The sequence below is a fragment of the Ciconia boyciana genome, chromosome 7, assembly GCF_034638445.1.
Source record: "Ciconia boyciana chromosome 7, ASM3463844v1, whole genome shotgun sequence".
Classification (NCBI taxonomy): Eukaryota; Metazoa; Chordata; class Aves; order Ciconiiformes; family Ciconiidae; genus Ciconia; species Ciconia boyciana.
Window position 1 is genome coordinate 7,779,153 of NC_132940.1, and position 22,387 is coordinate 7,801,539.

Sequence of the window (22,387 nt, forward strand, 5' to 3'; positions counted from 1 at the left end):
TGTTAGAAACCATCAGTATTAATCTATTTGTTTTCACATCAATATATGTTAGCTGGTCAAAATGGAATGGATGTAAAGACAAGCAGTGCATCCATAATGTATTCTACAGATATACAGTTTCTTTGTAGATTTCCTGAATGAAAACTTCTACGTAGGGAAGATTTTTTTGAAGGTGGGTTTTTTTTTTTAAAGTTCAAAACCACTAAAGAATCTAGAAACAAAGTTACTCCAATAATTTTCTATCAGAAATTGTATATACTTGGGACACATCTCACTAGAGTACACTTTTATTTTTTATATTCACTGCCTTGAGTGTTCGCCTAAAATGGGAGGACACTACTGAGAGCTTATTACTCCCTCTGGTGGTTTCAAGAAGAAATATTGGCATTGTCTTAGCAGGAAAGAAAATAACCTGGACTGAGGATGCAACTCTGCAGCAGCTGAAAGAAACCTGTCAGGTCTGACTTTCCAGATCACACACTCCAGGCCCTCTGGCATGCCAGGCAAAGCCCTCCCAGCTTGCTGTACTGAGCACAGGCAGGGAACCAAATCAGACAAAAAGCAAAGGTAGCAGAAGAGACATTTGGTTTGGTTTGGTTTAGACCCCTCAACCAGCTAAGTGCAGGGAAGATGAGAGCTAGTCCTAATGCAAGGGAGGGCAGAATCCCAACAACCCTGATTTCCACTGTGCGGAATGACTATCACCTCAACTGCAAAAGATACTGTAAAAGCCGTCTGTTTTCTTGTACACCACATTTTAATGGAATGGAAATTAAGTTTAAACATTATAATGTTCTTAGTCTGCAAAAAGATTCACAAGATAAATCACAGGTTCAGAGTGTGGTCCTATACACTTACAATTTCGCCATCTTCAGACAGAGCTTTAATTGGTTAATACCAATTATAATGAAGCAGTAAATCTAATTCATTCTACCTAAGTGGAATAAAGCGCCTATCATTCCAATATCTGAACTCCTTGTGCACTAAAGCATGCAGCTATCATGGCACATAGTACTGTATTCTCTCATTGGAATACAGCAAATCTCGTACAGATTGCTGCAGGAGAGGACTTTAAAACATAACTCAGCTGACATTTTAGATTTGCACCCCCCCCTCCAAAAGTAAGCTTTTATAAAAAATACAACTCAGACAGCTTCAGCTTCCCCTTAGAGCATTATGTTTTACCCTTTGGTTGAAATTAGGCATGGGTATCCAATATGTCCTATACTTGGTCAAGTATTCTTGGATAAATAAAGCCATCCTGTAACTGTTTTGAGGAATGGTTCCATTTCACCGAACAAAATCTCATACAGCAGAAAGACATCTCTGAATGGCTAGTAAAAAAGTCACATTTTACTTTCTTTTTATATTTAAAGTTTTAATATGCAGCTGTCTTTTTTCAGTGATCAGTTTTATAACCAGACAAAATGACATTTTCCATAAACTTTCAATACACAGTGTACTGATTTTGATGATAATGAACTTGAATAGGTTACAAGCAGACAGCAACACAAGATAAATTTCAGCTGAAACTCAAAAATTTGTAAAGATGAACAAAGCTATACAGTATTACTGCAGGGGGAATGGAGGTATCTCCCAAAAAAATATGGCCTTTATTGGTTTCTTTTCTACATCCACACAGCGAAGTTGATCAAATACAGAACTGATCTAACATAAGGCATTTCAGGTAACCTACAACTTCTTCGAGAAATGAAAATAATGCCTGGGTCTATTTAAAAAAACAAAACAAAACAAAATTAAAATCCTAACCCCCCAAAGGCCCCCCAGCCCTCCTTCATCCTTAGAACTACTACTATTTAATTTGAGTTTTAGCTGTTGCATTGGAAGTTTAAGATTTCAATATAAAACCCAGCTGCTGTCTGCCTCCAAAACTTCTCAAGCACAAGTTCTGCTTGTGCAGAAGTGCACAGAACTTGAAGAGGTACATTTTTGACTCACACAGTGCTGTCAAGGAAATCTCTAACATAAGTACACAGATGAGCAAAACCACTTATGACATTTATTTCCCGTTAGGGATGAAGAAGCTGGAACAAGCTTTATTTATAAACAGTGATGTTTGCAGTTTAACTACATCTACAGGAGAAGCTTTAGTTTGGACCACTTTCCATAATAGTCATTGTTCTCATCAAATGCTAAGGCAACCCTTATTTTTCAAGCAGTAATAAAAGCCAACAATTTAAAAACTTAACATGCTGTTAATTTTTGGTAAGCCCACCATTCTTCTAGCTCCGTTGCAAGGCACACCCCAGTCTCAGAAGAGGATCTCCTCGAGTATAGGGACAACATCTAACAGCCATGTTGTTTCTGTAGCTAAAGCTTTGACTTTTGTGGATGCAGCCATAAAGCAGGAACCAAAACACTGCAACAATAACAAAGGATGCCACTGGGGCTCATTTAACCCCAATAGATGCCATGTATACCTGAAAAAGGTAAGGCAACAATTTATGGTTCCTGACATAGAAAGCATTACACTGCTTACGGAATCCTACAAGAAATTAATACATTAATAATAAAGGCCTTGACTAGATCAAGGTGTAAAAGATACAGCACAATCACAGGACCCTCCCTTCAGCCTCTTCCCCAAGAAGCACAGCTACAGACTAAACAGCCTATATCTGCAACAGGACTGGGTATCTGATCACCATGTTGATCTTTTCAAATTTCTACATACTGTAATTGCTATTAAAAGGTCATACTGTATAATTCTCAGTTATTTTAAATAAAGCTTATTCATTAAATTGTCTCTGTCACCTGACAATTCATTAGCTCATTAGATTCAGCTTAACTGATCCATTCCCAACCTGCATGGAGGAAAGACTTTTAAATAGCTAGAAACCTTAAACTAAGTTGTAATCTAACAACAACAACAAAAATTGATCCCCTAGATTGCTACTGGTTTTATTTTGCACACCTAATAAAGAAAATATAAAAAACATGCAGTAGATGAGATTTTGCAGGTAAGTGAACAGATTTAGTACTGAACTGGTTTTCTTTGGATCCACAGTTAGCACATGATCTGTACTCTTCTGATTTGCCAAACTGTACCCATCTTGATCCAGATCCTACATGAGCACCCAACTACACTTCATGAAATTAATGGAGCAGACAACATGGCTGGCTTTGAGAGGACAGACGACACGCAGTTCAGAGTGCCAGTACAAAATTAACCCATCAAATATTTTTTAACAAATCTGAACAAGCACAATATGTTTATATTGGATGAGAAATGCCAATGACATGCACTGCAAAGTGATCATCAAGTATTGGGAGACCTAAAACCAGACCTATAACTTAACTACTAAAGAGGATGCAGCTACTCAGCTACTTAAATTATAATCCTGTAACAATTTATTCTGTGCATCAAAACCTGTGATACAAAGTTAAAACTATGTACAAAATTCAATTTAGTGTTGCATAATAGCCATCAATATTTTTTATCCTGTGTCCATAAATTAAGAATTCTTTTTCTTATTATACCTAGTTTGCTTATAGTTTTGTCTGTTTTTATTAGATTCACCAAGCTGTTTGCAGTGCATGTGACAGATCAAGTTATTACAGGAAAAAGTGTAACCTCAGCTGAGAACGGAAAGCAGAGACCTCAAAGGGAATGTTTGTGCAAAAGCAGATTTTTTTTTCCTGTTTTCTTGGGATTTTTGCACATAGCTGTTGACTGAGAAACTGTATTTGGAAGAAGCAGGAAAACGCATTCAAATGAAAGTCTCTACCACAGGGGCACTGAGCCATGACTCCAGCTTCAGAGGCATCATTTGAAATCAAGTTAATAAGATTTGTTTTCAGTTCACCACCAAAGGTTCATTAAACCGCTGCAAAATTTAAGTCCCCCTCCTCAATATCTGGATTGCACAATCCACAAGCAGTTCTTCAATAAAGTACAGCCAGTATTAAAGTTGCTAATTAGCAGCAATCTTTAAAAAGCATGAGGAGAAAAATATTTTTACACCACCACAACTACTTCCTCCTAATGACTTTTTCACATAGATTTTGCTGCTGAAAGCATTCAACCAGCATATGTTTTTAAAAGTAGTTTGATGGAATGATTAATGAAACAACAACAGAATAAAATTAAATTGAATTAAATTTAATTTAAATCTATTATTTAGGCATGTATTGCTGCAAGAACCATTAAGATGATGGGAGGCTACCCAGTTTTGTTTCAAGGGTACACACGATGGAGTTGTCATACACAACAATTTTTTCTTGCAACCCTCATTCACTATACAAGGCAGCTGTTTAAGTCTACAACATTTTGAACAGTTCTGCTTTCAACACCACCATATGTCAAATATCCACAGAGTTTTAAAATATTTTAAGGAACTGACCTTCGTATCTACTGGCCCTGTTTTTAGCATTGTTTGCACAGCCATGCAAGTTCTGCTTTCAATTTATTATACAATTAAAATATTTATTTAAAGGCTACACTTAAAACAAGAATTTAAATCAGATTTTCAACCTTGAGGCGTTCTCTGAATTATTTCTACAGGATTCCCAAGGGTAATCAAGGCTATAGCTGATGTGTATTTAAGATAGCACTTCCGTCAGAAAACACAAACAAAAAGCAAATTGCGTTCAACTCCCTCTTCCTCCCTAGCCACTTCTTTGTCTTCATGCTATCTTCCACTATAATGCCAACATACATTTTTATACTGACATTCAGAAAACAAACGACAGAACAAATTCAGCTGAAAAAATAAATCAGCAGAAAGTTATTTTTCAGCTGGAATCCACCTCACGGAACAACTTTACAGGAGCTTCCTGTGCCAGCAGAAGGCACAAATGAGCCACTTCGAGACTTTTCTGTTAAATATTGTCAGTGCAGCCAGCTACACTCTGAAAAAACCACAATGCTTCAGTAGACTTACATTTGCTATACCTTCAAGACAAAACATTGGTGAATTCACAAATCAAAGAATATTGAGGGGAAAAAAGAAGTCATTTGTCAAACCATTGGTCAAACTGATCCAAAATGGCACACAGTCATTTATTTCATATTTTGCTCTTCAAAAAAAAGAAAAAAAGTAACCTTTTACTGATATTGGACAATCACTTATTCAAGCAAAACCACATAAAGACAATATTTGGATGACAAGTCCCAATCATACTCTCTGAAGTATATAATTCATTAATAAATCTAAACAAACATAATTAGAAAGCAAATTTGAGGATGTACCTTTCTATTCAGAAAGAGAAAAAAACCCACAAACTACAGAAGAAGTGGGAAAAAAGCAAACAATTTGGCATTGTAAAAAACCTTTGTAAGACAACTTGGAAATGCATGTGAGAAACATTTGCATTCACACTTGCAAGTAGTACTACTAGTGTTCCCTGTAATACAACTAAGTATAGAGGAAGGAATACACAAATGAAAACAGAAATAATTGTGAACATTAAATTCTCATTTTTTTCCTGACTCAGACTGAATGTAAAATCTTTGGCCTTGCTCCTTGAAGGTTCTAATCATGTCAGAAATGTAAATTTAATTGAATTCATTTGCTTCTGATGTACGTGGCCAAAACATATTTAGGTTAACATCTACTCATTTTACCAAAAGACAAAGCATACTAATTTAGGTGCTTTTTATTTTTTTACAAGTGCAATACTATTGCACACTAACTCTGTTTGAACATTTATTCCACATTAAGGGTACTTTTCTGCAGTCTATTTTCAGTTACTACCAAAGACGACTAAATAAAACAGTGCAAGGACACACCTATGAAGAGACATACGTTTCTGGATCTAGCTCTGATGGAAAGTTCAGTCACATCAGTTATTACCCTGCAGTTCTCCACAGCTCCTCTGCCAAAGGTTAATTGGCTATTGGATCTACTGGAGAAAGTGCCTCCTACATGCGCAACTTGCTGGATTGAAATGGACTAAGGAGTCTGCAAGAGGTGATGAGCAGGTAAAAGCTGATCAGTTAATTGTAATCTCTCCTATCAGCAAAGCTGTTTCCAGATTGCATGTCTACGCAGCCAGGTTGGAACAACCTCAGCCTACCCCACCCATGCATTACGCTCATAGGGAAGGGCCAGTTTCAGGCTCAAAAATCATTCGGTTACACTTATGCAAGCAGAGCAAGGCAACTATATTGCTTCAGCCTGAAAGTGGCCCAGAGGGAATGGAGTACATGAGCCTGATTACATAGATAAACCTTTAATTCAAAATACAAGTCTGCATATACAGCATCACAACAGGCCATTTCCCCACATAAATAAAGCCCCCAAAGCTGCTAACCTTCCAAATTAACGTTGCTTATGTACCACAGCCTTACAAACTACAGTTCAGGAGTTATGACTCTAAAACTAAAGGTAGAGCTGAAAGAAAGAGTATCCCACTACCTTCTCAATGCTAATATTAGTACTTGTGAGGCATGCGGTCAACTGGGACTCAATCTGAATTATCTTTCAAGCCCATGCTCCAGCTGATCCTACAGCCCTATGAGTAATCATGCCAGCTTACATGAAGAAGCGTGCATGCTGAAGGACCAGTTCTTTTGGCAGCCAGTCTTTCAACACGATACACACCCTTAGGTACAAGAATGAATTCAGATGTCTAGAGAATGGCATAACAAATACTTTACAGACATATGTGCAGAAAAGATAGCACATGGATAAGGAAAGCATTCTAAAGTAAATGTTAACTGCAGGCATTTCTTAGTGGCAAAGGCACACAAAGCAGAGAACACGATTTGATTTCTTGAACCCAACTTGAATTTTTTAGCACAGGTAGTTTAAAAAAAGATTTTAAAAATTGTGAACTAAAAGTCATTAAAATAACAGAGAACATAATAAATTATACAAAATAAAAGTGTAATGAATACGTAGAGATACCTAATCATAGGAAATAATGAAATATAAGAACTGATTTTTATTAAGAAGCTGAAGCCCATAGAATGAAAGTCAGTGCAATAACCAGAATTAAACGCACTAGTCATCAGCAAATGTTTCTATTTCTGTAGCTGAGCATTAAATGACTTTGCACCTTGGACCTCCACTTAGACTACACTTACCAATTCATCTCAAACAGTTGACATTTGAACAGCTATCAAAAAGCAACTATAAAAGCACTTTTATTTCTCCATCCATATTCCAGCTGAGGGATTTTGAACCTACATGAACCAAAATTGTTTGGGAGTCTGTAACTGTTTTATGTTGAGAGCCTTATAAACTCCTAGGTCTGGGGAGATAAGCTCTCTCTCCTAGTAGGGCTGGAAATCCAGATTTAGGGAAAAAAACTTTTATATGCAATGCTTCTGTATACATATACCTTCACAGACAGCATGATGCTCCAAGTTAAGTTATTTGCTGTAAATCTATTGCAATTTACTACTGGGTAAATTTGTATGTGTTTTATCCAGACTGACACACTGATAGTAATTGCTCCATGCTAAGAAAACGTATCTGTGCATGCATACGGTTCAGCCAGTTACCCTTCTCATTTAAAGGCATATCCTTGAAAAAAAGAATTTGTAATCTTAAAATATTTGTAACTTAATTCACATTTTAATATAAGAAGCTGAACAAGCTAGCGAGTCAGGATCAGTCAGTGGTTACGCAAAAAAAAAAAAAAAAAAAAGGAGTCAAGAAAAACATCCCTGTTTCTTAATACACTGCACTTTAAAAGTTGGTGCTTGAAAGTAGGAAGTCCTCAACGGAAACAGGGAAGTCAATCTCCAACTGGGAAGCAACATGCCGTTGCGGTAGTGAACTCGGCACGTGCAGCCATAACGTGTCCCTGACCCCCGGGTAAGAAGTGACAGAGAACATCGCTGCTCCGAGCAGACGTTTCCGAGGCGAGCCGCCCGGGAAGGCGACACCCTCAGGGGCCCGTCGCCCGGGCAGAGCGGCCAAAGCAGGGCGAGAGCAAGTTCCCGCTGGAAAGAGAGGGGAGCGCTGAGACAGCGGGACCCAGGAGCCCAAGGCCATCACCGAGCAAGGCTCCGGACCACCCGGAGCGAGCGGGCCGGTCGGCCCCGCTCCCCCGGGGCAGAGGGATCGCCACCCGCCCGGGGCTGAGCGTGAGGCCCCTGGGGCGGCACGAGCCACCTAGGGCTCCCGAGAAGCTACCGGCGACGCCGGCTCCGGAGCCACCGGGCAGCTCCCCGCGAGGGGGCAACGGCCGCTCCCGCCCAACGACCCCGCCCCGGAGCCGCCCCCTCCCCCCGCGCCGGCCGCCAACAATAACAAAGCCGCTCGCCCCCACCGATAAATCTCCCCGCAGGGCCACCCCATTGGCTGATCCCGCCGCCTCCTCCTTCCCCATTGGCCACTCGAGCACTCACACCGCCCCGAGTCCCCTCCCCACCCCCACCCTGCGCCTCAACCGGTCTCCCGGCTCCTCGCCCGCCCGGCCCGCCGCTGCCCCTCACCGTGTAGTAGGAGAGGAGCCCGGCGTTATAGTCCAGCACGAACCAGCGGTACTGCCAGCCCTTCATGACATTGGTCCATTTGCTCAGCGGGCCCTCCATGATAGACGCCATCTTAGGCACCGAACCGGCACCACCACACACACACACCGCCCGTTCGGTGAGGGGCGCAGGGGAGAGACACGGCGGCCGCCAGGAGGGAAGGGGGCGGGGCACGCAGCGAGGGGGCGGGGTCAGGAGCCACACTTCCCCGGAGGGCGGGCGGGGAAGGGGCGTGGTTTGCGCGCGCAGCGGGGACGCGCGTCGGCGGGGGGAGGGGCAGGCAGCCCAACGGCTGGAGAGGAGGCGGGGCGCGGCGAGGCAACGGAAAGGCGGGCGGGGGCGAGGGCGAGGTGGTGTGTGGTGAGGAGAGCCGGGGGCGAGAGGAGCGTGGGTGTCCGGAGAGAGTCGGGGGGCTTGGGTTTGTGGGTGTTAGCCGAGCGATCTGGTCCCTGAAGTGGCGGGGCTTCCCCTCACGGTTCAGGGGAGGCAGAGGGCGAGGCGTGAGGGAGGGCTGCGCGGTGGCAGTGGTGGGATGAGGGCACGACGCCCTGGTGCTTCGGTTGCGTGAGGGCGGGAGGGCGTTATCCTGTCCCCTAAAATACTTGGCACCACGGCACCATTTCATTTCTCTCGCTGTTGTGCTTGTCCCTTTGCCTGTCCAAAGCACCTGTTGGGCTTACCAGTCGAGTCCAAGTGCCTGGGTCTGCTCGTGAAGGGGCTATATGGCCAGGGTCCAGGGTGTATAAAAACATTCAGGAATTGAGATAACCTTTTAAGGGTAAGGCTTATTTAAATGGGACACAGCTTTCCTGTGGTCTGATCCAAGAATGTGGAATGAATTCCCCAGGAGCTATGGACAATTGCAAATCTGTTGTTCAGTGCAAGGCATGTTCTTTGGCACTGATCTCTGACATAAGTACGTAACTTCAGTTGTACTTTAACATAAAAACTTCAAAGGACCCAGAGATACTTGTGTTTCTTCCTAGGAATCAACAATATAGCAGCAGAAATAGTGCTTTTACTATGAGGTTTGTGTTTGTCGTGCAATCTTTACAGTATTCATGGAATCACTTTTAAAACCAGTTTTTTCTCTTTATGATTTTAATATAAAAATCCCTTTATAGTGGGCTGAGATAGGTCTAGTGTCTTAAAGCATTGCAACTTTATACTAAGTTAAGCTAATTTTAATAGAAAAATCACCCCGGTTACCCCTCTGCCTCAAAGGCAGAGCTTCTGTGTTTGATTTTAGAAAATAAGAAATACTTCCATATTTCTAATTCATCTTCCCACTTCACATGTCACATTGCTTACTAGTTTGTTACCAAGTGGAATTTATAGCGTTGACTTTATAATACCCCTTGGAGTCACCTGGTGCTGTGTTTATGCATGGTGTTACCAGTTTAATCTAGCTAATGCACAATTCAGTCTTGAAACCCAGCTTGTTAATTTTGATAACATTCTTTTTCAAGCTGCATATGACCTTAGTAATCTGTTTTCTTCTTTAGTTTCACTGACTAAACAAAGTGCGGCTGCCTAGAGATTATACCCAGGCAAGCAAAACAAAAAACATCAGATGGTGCCAGAACATTACTAGTACTACCATTTAAAGCTGTCGTTGGACTGGAGCTTTATTATCCCAGATCACTACTTTGACTGTGTTATACCACAAGAGTTGAAACAATGCAAAGAGCTTGTGCAAAAAACCTCTTGGCTTAACCATGAAAGAGCTGTCTGTAGGCAGAGCATTCTCAATGAGAAATTCTTGACAGAAGAGATTTCTATTTACCTTGGTTTGCCAGGGGCTGAATTTGCTGAACTTCGGCATACAGTGCATATCTTACTAGTTCTTTGTTCTCTTTGAATTTTTTGAGGGGAAATGTGCCAAAGACTTGTCTCCACTAGAAAAAGCATGTATTTTAGTTAGCTCAATTTAGCGAAACCTTAAAACCCTAGACTAAATGGAAACGTTGTGTTAGCAGATGTTAAAGGGGAATTCATCTCGAGGTTTCTTTTAGAAATGTAGTATGGATATTCTCTTTAGGTAATTTGGCAGAGATCAGAGAATCATTGTTTTTCAAACAAACCCACACAAATTGGAATAAATACATATGGAATTATAGTCTGTTATCAGCATTCAAGATACAATATCATAGTTTTATGTACTTTCTTGACATGCCAGGGTGATGTGTCTTCTTTGTATGTGTATATCCGATTACTCCAGTGTCTATTGAACATGGTTCATGAGGGCATTGTTGAAGGGATTAAGCTTAATTAGCTAGATCCTTCTGATAAAGATTCTAGGTGCCCATTGAAATTGTTTTGAAAGATCAGCACAAACATTTTAGTTCAACAAACTGATCAACAACAATTGGCCACAACTGTGATATAACCTACCTTTATATACTTTGTATATTACATCATCAGCTTCAATGATTTTGAATAAAATATTACTTGAAATAGAAGTTAGTAAGTTACTTCCTTAATAGAAAAATTCAGTTTGCTTTAACATGTTCCGTCTGTATCCAATTTGGAACAGTTACAAAGAGCTGTTATTTTCTGTAATTATAGACAGTTTTATTGTGATGTTCTCCATATTTTACACAACTTAAATTAGACTAATATGTCACCCTCTTTAACTAGAGTACTTACTGTCATCTGAGAGAATTACGTACTACAGAGATCAACAGAACTGGGCGGAAAGCAGCAGGTACCTTGCGCTGCTTTTGTTTTCTACACTGCTCTATCAGCTGAAAATCTTGTCCAGCATCACTCTCTTGCCACACAGAGGCCTCAGTTAAGTTATCTTGCTGTAGTGTCCCAGCCACACACAGATTTCCTGACCAGCCACAGTGTTTAGCCCATAAAGTGGCCTCTGGAGTACTCAGACTGTCCCAGCAGGAATGTAGGGGGAAACCTCAGATATGCCCAGTCCTTACTGTGTTTACCAGGACATCCCAACTTGGACCCTACTTTTTAAATTTCTTCTATGTTCTTTTCCTTTGTGCATGCTTGTCCACTAAATTACATCTGAGGTTTTTTGGCCATTACAATTTAAATCTGTATGATTTCTAGCCAAGAGGAAAGTACTGCTGATTTAGAGTAAATACCAAAATAGAGTAAATGAGAAGCAGGAATATACTGAAAGTCTGATTCTTTAAGAGGAAAATGGTTTTCTGTTGTCAATTTTCCTGAAGTTGTAGCAGAACTAACTTTGAAGAACCTCAGTGATGAAGTTGTGTGGCTTGTGGGTTTCCTTAAGGGTATCTGGGAGTGTGACTGGCAGCAGTGAAAGTAGCTTTAGCTTCTCCCAACAGCTGCAATTGCTTGGTGTTCTGTGGAACATAAGGAAGCCATTTGAGAAGAGAACAAATGTCATTTTGTTTCCTTTTCTTTTCCCACTTCAGAAATGGGCTGGTAGTTTCATTTTGTATTTCTTGTCCTATCAGGTCACTGTGTCAACTACTGACAACATAATAATCATAATTAAGAAATTATGTTTTAGCCTGATGGTGGATGATTCTTCTTCTGCTTGTTGGTAGCAAGTAATGTCTTTTATTTGTACCTTCAGGAAAAAATTTCCTCCATTTGATTTTTTTATGGGTAACAAATGCTACAGTCAAGTAGAAGATGAAGCCTTCTGTGTCATCTTCAGTCTCCTGCTACTGTCCTTTAAAAGTATTTTCTAGTCCCTCTATGCATATGCCAACTACACGAAGAATAGGAACAATGTCAGAGCCTAAATATTTTTTATTTTATTTCTTCAGAATTATGTTTGGTTTAGGGTGTTAAGGAGAGGAAGATAGATGGGAGAGAATCACCTTTGCCCTACAAGCAGTCATTCTTAAAAGAGGATAATTAAATCAAGTGTGCCAATAAGTGCCATAGTAAGTAGGTTTTCTGAATAGATTTATTATACTGTCACTGTTTTTAATACAAATGTTTATGAAAAAAAATCAGCAATACAGTGGAACGAAGACAGTAGTTGGTTCTGTGTCTTTCTGAGGCAAACAAATAATTCTGTCTTGGGCCTTTCTTGCCAATTCCTGTATGATCCCAGCAAATAAAAGCCATTAGCAATACATTTTCCCAGTCCTGTCCATTTTAATCTAGTTTTTCTCTGATCTTAATGAATTGTCATAAATTCCTCTAGGACAGGGTTGAGGAACCTCGTTGAGGGCTAAGCAGACCTTTCTGAGTCTTCTAAATGAGTCCATATTAGGATACACCAGAAAAAATCAAACTACCACAGGCTGTACGGATTTAATGTCCTCAGGCCTCAGAGTCCCTGTTCTGTTTCTACTTATAGCTTATGGCTGTGTTTGGACTAGGTTTCACAAGAGAAGGGACTTTTCTTTGTGAACATTATAAAGATCCGCCTTATTATTGTCCAGATTGTCATCCTTTGATGGCATGTTTAGAGCTGCACTGGAAGAGTGTTATGATATTCGAGCCATTTCCCCAAAACACATGGAATGTGTTCAGCCAAAATGTGGTACCATTTAAGAAAGGGCTGAAGAATCTCTCTTGCATTTAAAATAGATAAAGACAATTCTGAAGCTAAGATTTATTTTATCTGTAGTTATTTAATCCTCCCTAGTAGTGCTGTATGGGTAGGCTGCTGGGGGATGATGCAGCAAAGACGCAGCTGACTCACCTAACTGGCACCAATACTTTACAGGACTAGGAAAAGTCTGACAGATGTTGCAGTGTGTGTTAAAAACAGGGTGCGAAGGTATTCAGTTAAGCAATTCAAGTGACTCACTTACTGACCAAATCCTGTTACAAGGTCTACAGAGAAATACATTTTAAGGGCATTGTAAATTTGAGTAGCTTTGTAACAATAACATAAATTTTGGTGTGGTCTCATAAAAGAATTAAATTCAGGTTACAGTTTTGCAGGACGGTTTGACATAATGACATTATCTGGGAGTTGCAAGAGATGTAAACTGACATTTTAGGGCTCAACATTTCTTCAAGGAGTAAGTTTCTGAACTTGCTGAGGCACTTTGCCATTTAGAAATGTGGGTATGTTCTGTACTCCCTTTACACAGAGGGCAGAGAATTCCTCCCACATATCCCGGTCACACTTGAGATCTTTTGGTGTTCAGAGATGAACGCATTAACAGCAATACAAATTTAACAGGAAAAGCACCTTCTAACAAAATCTGTAACTTAAATATACTATAAATCTAGTCCAAAAGAATTAAAAGATGTGCCTAGCCTTTATACCGAAGAAGCAGTTATATGAGCTATTTTCCATCTGCACATAGGCTGAGCTCTGGTAATCAGAAAATCAATCTAGCAACTAGAAAAATGCTGGAATTAATTTTGCAGAGGGAATGATTCACTGTAATCTTAGTATTATTTTATTATAAAACTTACAACATCATAATTTAGTCTTGAGAACAACAGGCCTGATGTCTTTGCTGAGTACAAGAGTTTAGCGTTCATAGCATGCTGAATCACATTTTATACTCCTAATGCATTGCTTAGATGGGTAATGTCTCATCATTTGATTTAAGCATCTTATCATCCTGTGGGCAGAATTTATTTAAAATTTAATGCAGAAGTCCATGCTATTTTCTCAGCCACAAATAAGTGATTTCTACTTTAGTCTCCACAGAGACTTTGAAAAGATATAGAGGAATGCTGCTCAACTGGAATGTTTACTTCACTGCAGCTGTGGTACAAAAAGGCAAGTAAGTATAATCTCTTTTCCCAAAACTTTCCCACCATCACCTCTTTTCATAGTGTTTGGCCTATTAATATGTTTCAAATAAGGTTACTTGTTCTTTGCAGTCAATTTGTTTTGCAAGAATGCAATAGATACATTGTCTTCTCACAAAATTTAGGCTATTTACAGTAGAGTTTGATGTGTAGCAAATTGAGCAAGGGAAAGGGTAAGAACTGATTTAATATTTTAAAGAGTATTGTCCCTAATCATAAGGATTATATGCTATGTTTATTTTCAGTAAGAAGTGTTTATTTTTTCTTTATACACTATATTTATTTGTTATTAATAGATACAGCAGTATCAAAGCTAGTATTTAAAGCTAGTGTATACACATACACAAGGAGGTTCCAAAATATATGCATATTATCAGGCTGTTATGAACAGTATCCATGCTGTCTGGCACAAAGTCTTATTAAAATCTGGAGGAAAAATATCTTTTTTCTTCTCTTTGTTTTTTGTCCAGGTAAATAGCAGAAATAATGTATTAGACTTAAGCATAAATCTTGACTCTGGTAACTTGTAGGGTACTAGATGGGAAGTCTAAGGAGATGAAAGGGAGGATAAAATTAAAGGCAAGGAGACCTAGAGCTGAGCAATCAATCATAAAACACAAGTATACAGAATGAGCACTATCCCATGAGTGCTTCTATTATTCATTTTATTTCCATAGCTAGAAGTATTAAAGGGGTATCTGTTAAAACTGAGTTTCAGTTGTGTCAATTTAGAATCGATTTCCAGCTCCTTCTGCATTTCATTCTGGGATTTAAGGCCAAATCATTTTACTTTAGATCTAGAATCACTCCCAGTGATTTGTACATAGGAGGAGCCCTATATGCAGTATAATCCCTCATCTAATACTGCCCTGATTTTGGGATGCCAAAAAGATCTTTCTTTAGGGTTACTCTTTCTTGTATAAGGATGGGAGACAAAGGGAGCAAGGTTTATCCTACCAAAAATTGGAAAAGTCTTTTTCTTCTCATCTGAGAATTAAAATAATCCTTTTTGGTACCTGCCTGAAGGATTTGCTTCTTCCTTGTACTGATGGAAGTGAAAATGCAGAAATTATTTTGTCATCCTACTCAACTCTCTCTCTTCCATGAGAAATGGAGAAAGAAGCGGAGAACTGATTTAGTAGAAGAAAAATAAGTAGCCACTAGAATTGGCAGAATAAACTCAAATTGCCCCCCAAAAACCATGATCTGCACTTGGACCTCAATTTAGAGAGTGGATGGGTGTTTTGCTACTTGGACAGCTCTCAGGAGCTGACAGGAGACTCTTCCGGCTATGTCTGAACTAGCAGACTCATGTGCAGGATGCAGCCACATCTGATTTCCAGATGAAGTGAGACTTTGGTTCACAGCAGCACCTCCTGCAGCTTCATCAGCTCGGTATCAGCAGGAAGAAAACCCAGGTTCAAAGATCAGGGGAAAGCCCTCGCCCACCCTGGATAGGTTTCCAGCCTTAGCAGTGTGAAGACAAAAGTCTGGGACATATTACAGGACACATTCATCAGCTGTCTAGACTAAAACAACCACTCACACCAATTAAACAACTCCAGCTCAGGTGACTTCTGAGCTGTAAATTATTAGAGGTTTGGGAAGTACACGAGGCCAGTCTCACTACATGCTTATCTACTCCAACCATCTTCCATAGCTACTAGCTATTGCCACTGCTGCAGCCAGGACACTGGGATATTTAGACCTCTCTTCTGAGCCACTACCTCTATTCTTACATTATGTTGTTATTTTCACGGAGTTAGATAAGGAACTCTATAGGTACCCTTTCAAGAAGGGCTTTGGGTTTTTTTTTTCCCAGTAAAAGAGTGGAATTTCTGTGGGGATCTTTAATGACGTTGCAGCCTAATTTTACATTGTAGTAGTCGAGCCTTATTTTGCCCATTTTTTAACTTTAGCAGTTTCACTGACTTTTGCTGAAGCTGAAGTTGCTCAGAACTGCTGAAATAAGCCCAGATGTCATGGACTGAAACAAAGGGAATCCTACTCAGCTCGTAGGCAGCAGCACACACAGCGCAGCTCTGTTACTCAGTTTGTAAGCCAAGAACTTGATGAAAATCCAGGCCTTGTTGCATCTGTTTGCTTCCAAGTTTCAAAAGTTCAGTCTTTTATTCGTACTTCCCAGTGCCCTGCTAAACTAATTAATTTGAACAGTAACTGCAATGTAACTTCCAAGCAAATGCTACAATAACATTAATATTAAAATCTGTAAATGCTACTGGAGTTAACCGAATTCTCTGGACAATTGTAAAAAAATTGAGAGTTGAATAATTTGCTTTCCATTGCCCAAGAGAATTAATTTTTGAAAATAAACTTGTGAGGAATATACTAACAAGCAAATCTAACTATAAGAATAGTTTGCAGCATACAGTGAAACTTTGATTTCCGTAGCATAAGCTGAAGTTGGTAATGTTTACGATTTCATAGTTTCTTACAGTTGTGTATTTACTTGAGATATACACAATAGATAGTTTGTTTTAATTTACTGGTCAAGTTTGCAATATCATTTGTAGATTAGCAGCATTAAGTCTTTTGAAATAAGATATGAACAAACGAAAGCATGAGTTTAGTCGGGTGTTTCCAGTTCAGGCCAAACAGACCAAAAGTTGTTCATACTTGTGTATTCCATTGGTGTTGATGTGGTTACATGTACATAATCAAGAGCAAAATTTATCCCATTGACTTAAAGATTAAAGCATGTAAATAGCCAAAGTTAAGCTCTGCTATTCATATTGCATAAGAAAAGAGGAGCTTGTAATTAGTATTACACTCTCCAGTTTATGCTGACTAGTTCTAATTATGCTGTTTCTAGTATGCCAACTAGAGAAAAGATGCAGCTCTTCTGAATACAGCAAAATCAGTAGCAACTGAACTGTTGTCTTATCAGTCTTTTAGATTTTGTTTTACATATCTGACAATTTTAGACAAAACAAAATCCTATGTGATTTTGTGAAATGTTATATCTACTTGGCTTTACACTTTTGGATGGGAATTTAATCTGTTAAATATCAGGGGTGATGTCTCCTACATTTAATCACTATGGAGTCGCTGCATTAAATTTACTCATTTCACTGAATTTCTAAAACATGAGGAGGACAATGTTCTTTTTCTTATAGGTAGTGGACCAATCTTATACCCTGAGTATTTGTCTTGGCTGCAGAGTTAACTCAACTTACAATTTCTTTGTGGTTTTTAGCTTGAAGCCTGTATACCCACAAATCCTTAATTGTAGCATTGTAGTACTTCAAAGATTTCTGGGGATAATCAGTGCAGTGTCAGCTGATGCAGTGACTGTGTGAAGCATAGGTAGCACTCTGCAATGTAACTGATCTTAGAAGTGCTTGACTGACTCAACTGACGGCTGTCATTTCTGTTCCCAGTAGCAACATGGGCATATTCTGTACAATGAATGCTCAGATGGTGTAATTACTTCTTGGAAATGTTCGATTTTTTTCATGCACAGAGAAACACTGCAGTATGCAATCTGCCATTCTCCGGGTTTTTTGAATGCACTGTGTCAGGATTCCTGATGTTAAGAAATTGAGATAACTAGATACAGAGTCTGGGGAGATGGACAGATTCATAGATACAGATGTACATAGGGGGGTGTGTGTGTCCTCAGAAAAAAAAATCCAGATGGAAAAAACTGGCATATCTGGGAAAATTGAGACATATGGTAGCTTTAAATCAGGTTTACTTTACAGTGAAGGCATTGCCTAAGGCATAATAATGGCAGCAGGAACAATGCCTCCATTTAGGCAAGCCATGGACCAAGTGTTTGGCAGGGGGTCCTGTGGAAAGGCTAGGAAGCATTACAAGCTGGGGAGAACTTTCTGGTAGCTGTTCCTATATCAGATTGTTTAAATGGGAAATCAGTAGACTTCATATTCCAGGCATTTTAAATTATTTATTTGTGCTTAAGCCCTGCCAACCAAACTGTAAGTTAAAAAGAAATTTTGGTCTCTGAACCTTCAGGGTTCACATTTTCAAGCTTTTCTTGGCAACCTTGAAGGCCAGAAAGGTCCTATATTTTGCTGCTTTCTTGTTTGCTTTTTTTAATTAAAGCTCAAATAACCCGTGCAAGCTCTTAACTCCAGAGGCTGGAGCTTTATTAAAACAACAAACAAAAAATTGGAAAATATATTATAAAATCTTGGTAGCTGGTAAAACTGAATTTGCTTTCTAGAGCATGCCATATTTGAAAAGAATAAGTAGAAAGGCAGAAAATGAGAAAAGAGCATCTTCCAAGCAGATAGGCCCTGTTTATCTAAAGTGGGACAAGGAGAACTTTTATCCCACTTAACTTTTACTTTTGGATGGCATTTGAATTGACCTTGTGTGTTTGGCAGCTCATCTGTTGAGCCATCTGTTTCAAATTATGCATGCTCAGAGGGCACATTGCATCCAGGGATACAGTTCCCCCCAACACAAGAAATTTGAATTGGATTTGCAGTTTAGCGATCTGTAAACATGGATGTGCAATCATACATCTAAATTATGTTTATTTTGGAGAAACTGAAGCATTCATACAGCTGGAGAAACCTGAGGAAGGTTGTAAGTGGAAAGCCTTAGGCCATATTCACTGTCCTGTGTCCCTTGTACAGAGCTCAGGCAGTGCAAACTAAGAGAAAACCACCCAAGGTCCCCAGCTAGGAAATTTCTCTTTCAGACTGAAGAGTTCTTAATGGACTAAGAGCTGATATAGTAACCAGTTTTACAGCCTGTTTAAAGAGTGTCTTAAAGGTATTGTAGGGTAGAGAAACTGCAATTTGGCTCCCTCCGTTAATGAATCATCTCCGATCCCATTACAGGGCTAGAGATGAACTGGGTAGTGAATCAGAAAGCTGTAACCAACTCTCTGAGAGCCTTTGTTATGCAAGTACATCTTGTCCAGGAAAGAGGATTTGATCCATAAACTTTAATGGTGCATTAGGTAAATTTTGTATTATTTATGGCATACTAGTAGCACTTATCTTTTTCATATGTTATCTGCTTTGAACATACTTTTTTTGGGAAGAATATACTGCTTGTTCCACCCCTCCCTATTCCTTCCTTTCCCCAGAATGCTGACTCAATTCCTTTTACTCTTTCAGTCAGCTTGCAGTTTTAGGCATTTCCTTGTCTGGGTTTCAGTGGAACACATTACCTCCCTCTCATCAGCATTGTGCAGCTCTGTTGCGGCTATTGAATAACATGCTGGCTGGAGATGGAAGACATTTCTTTATAAGCAGTAGATACTGACATAAGACCATCTTCTCTTCATGGAATACACTGAAACTATGGACTTGGGTAGCAGTTGTGCAGTTGTGTATGAGAGAAGGAAATTTGGCTCACATAATGCAGTGATGGAAGTAATGGTAAATCTAGAACCAGCCAGGAAACTTGAGGGATAAATGTAATTTTGTCATAGATTCTCTTTCTAGATTATTATATTTCCTTTTTATAGGTTTTCACATTAGCCAAAACCCCATATTGCTTGCATTATCAGCAAAGTTTGAGTCCTCTGGTGATGAGGATCAGACTTAAGTAATACAGTCTATAATAAATTGTGACCAGAGTGTTGACCAAATGTAGATCTGTTATATTGTTTGGGCAGATCTTATTCAATGTGCATGAAGAGTCTAATTATGACATTAGGTTGAGTGAGGTGCTTGGAAATATTTATTCCTGCTAGAAGTAGCACACATAATTCATTTAATCAAATAATTGTATATGTGCAATTTGCACATCTAAAATTTTAGGAATTTTACTTTTTGTAATATATTTAATCTGCTCATCTGATCAAAAATAGATCTTTATATTACATTGCTTACTCAAGTATTAAGTTGTATTACTTTTTAAATTAGCAATCCGAAAAGAGCTACAGGAATTGATGAACATTATTTCAGCAACGTTACAAAACTGAGGTACCTGAAAGACAAAAAAAGTCTAATTAAAATTTTGCCTTTTTGAATCTTGCTAGTAGAATAAATGCTTTTCTCATATGAACAATTTGTTAAGTTATTACAAAGCTACAAAGGCAGGGGACAGAACTGCAGATATGTAAAAAAGTCAGCTGTATGATAATGCTAAAGGGAAGAGAAAGAGATTCTCTGCTGTTTTTAGAATGTGCCAAGGATGTAGGTGCTATGTTTTGGGGAAGAGAACTCTTTTAGACTAATGCCATCTGGCTGGCTTTCATCTGTGCTAGTTGTTATATAGGCCAAGCCCACTGTCCTGCCTCTACCACATTTCTTGGAGTAGGAATTAGATTAAAAATACAGTAATTCCCAATTACCTGACTGGAAGCATACCTATTCAGTGATTTAGAAAGCCAAAGAAGCAATCCAAGCTTCTGTGCTTCTATCAGAGACTTTGATCAAAAGTTTCCTCATCCATATCCTGAAGCAATTTTTGGATACTTTTCCCCTTTCAAGCCTCACTGGCAGCAAAAAAGCCTGGCTGTAGGATCTGCTCCAATTTGCTGTCCAATGCACATGATAAATACAGTTTAAAATCCTTCACCACCACCCCCAGGTCCTCTGTCTCATTCTTTTAGTTAGTAACTGCTCTTTCTGAGATGCCATGCATATCAGCTTTGTTTCCTGCGCTTTATTTTTGCAAAAGACAGAGATCTATCACACCAAGGTTTTTCAAAGCCTGTGTCTGTGTGACAATATTGGTAACTCACTTAATCTTTTAAATTATTCTGTAAACGCAAGTCTCAATCCTATATTGAGGATAACTGTAGATTACTAAATTGCGATTGTAGGAACTCCATACACTGGAAGAACAGATTTGAAATTATCAGGATTAGATATTATATTGACTTTTATTTGAATACAATAAACTTTGTGATATCATCCAGGCCTGTCACTAACTTTTGTTGTTTAGAGTTAACAGACATCTTGCATACTTAAGAATCCCAACTACAAAAATAGGGATACTGAAAAGCAAGAATAAACAGCAGATACCTGCATTTATAAATACAATAATATAGGTTTTCTTGACCTTGATCTCTACAAGGTACCTGTATGGTTTGTATTTTTGGGACGACAGTTGTGCCATCTAGCTAATGGATTTGTTCTGTAGTCCCATGTAGGAGACCCACAGCTAATTTTTAGCCTTGGATTTATTCCCTATTTAGGAGAATTGGAGTTAAATTAAGTAACTCATCTATATATTCATTTTACAGTTAACTAAATATCTCTACTGATGATTTTGAAGTATTTTTTTTCTCATGCTCATCTGTATGTATGTAATTTACCATCATCTAATGCTATCACAAGGAAGGAAGACAGAAATTCATTAAATCATTTTTTACAAATATTTCTCTAAGGAAAATCACTAGGGTAAACTTGATTTGAACAGGAACAAATTCTATCTCTTCAGTAAACAGGAAGAGACTGACAGTCAAGAATGTTTCAGTTTTGGATGTAATTTGAATGCCTTTTGAATCATGGAGATTCTTTTAGGAAGAATACATCCTCTGTTTCTGCAAAACTCATCTAGCTATCTGATCTTATCTAGCTTGTATGGCTTCTTCCTCTCTCTTATACCTAAAACCTCAATACTTTCCTCTTTTGGACTGCAGTGTTCTTTGTGTCATTTTTATACATCATACCTATTTGTCTTGTGAGCACCTTGAGGGGTTTGTCCTTTAGAAGGACAAATTTGTTTGTCATGTTTACACAAATTAAACTGACATGGGAGTCTGAAAAATCTGGCTGGTCTGATACTTGTGCATCATCATCAGTAATTTTGATAATCTGAAATTGATATTTATATATCAATGTACCGATACATTCTTCAATTCCTTCTCAGCTTTTGTGCATCTCATTTAAATTAATATTACCAATAACAGCGGGAGTTAACTCAGCTTGTCTTTCAGATTCTGGAGTGCATTTTTAAGGCCAGTATATATGTAAATGTAATTTTATTTGTAAACTGAGCGAGTTTGATTGAAAAGCTGTTGTGAAACTACTGAAATCCATGGTGTAGTTTTCACAGTCACAGTGATTATCACACTGGAAGTATTTTCCATGGCTGCTTTAATTGCTACTAAAACTCAGTTAAAGAACCTTTTTTTATGAATGGCCACCAGACTTTTGTAGCTGCATCAGTTGAACACAACAGGTGAAGCTGATGAAATATCTTTTATTACAGATAATAGGAAAGAAACATAAGGTGACACAGAGGTAAGACCGTCCTTGT

At 38.9% G+C, this 22,387-nt stretch overlaps 1 protein-coding gene and 1 long non-coding RNA gene across 3 annotated transcripts in view; one reads left to right on the top strand and one right to left on the bottom strand.

Moving 5' to 3' along the window:
• Nucleotides 1–8,608, bottom strand: part of OSBPL9 (oxysterol binding protein like 9) — a 65,363-nt gene extending 56,755 nt beyond the window's left edge. For both annotated transcript variants that reach the window (XM_072866388.1, XM_072866387.1), the window contains exon 1: nt 8,408–8,608. In XM_072866388.1, coding sequence (XP_072722489.1) covers nt 8,408–8,518 — 111 coding nt within the window. In that variant the 5' untranslated portion in view covers nt 8,519–8,608. The remainder of the gene's footprint in view (nt 1–8,407) is intronic.
• LOC140653830 (uncharacterized) lies at nt 8,422–14,338 on the top strand. Its single transcript, XR_012043242.1, has 4 exons — nt 8,422–8,564; nt 9,433–9,474; nt 11,087–11,153; nt 14,061–14,338. It is a non-coding gene; the product is annotated as an uncharacterized lncRNA (long non-coding RNA).
• The last annotated feature ends 8,049 nt before the right edge of the window (nt 14,339–22,387 follow it).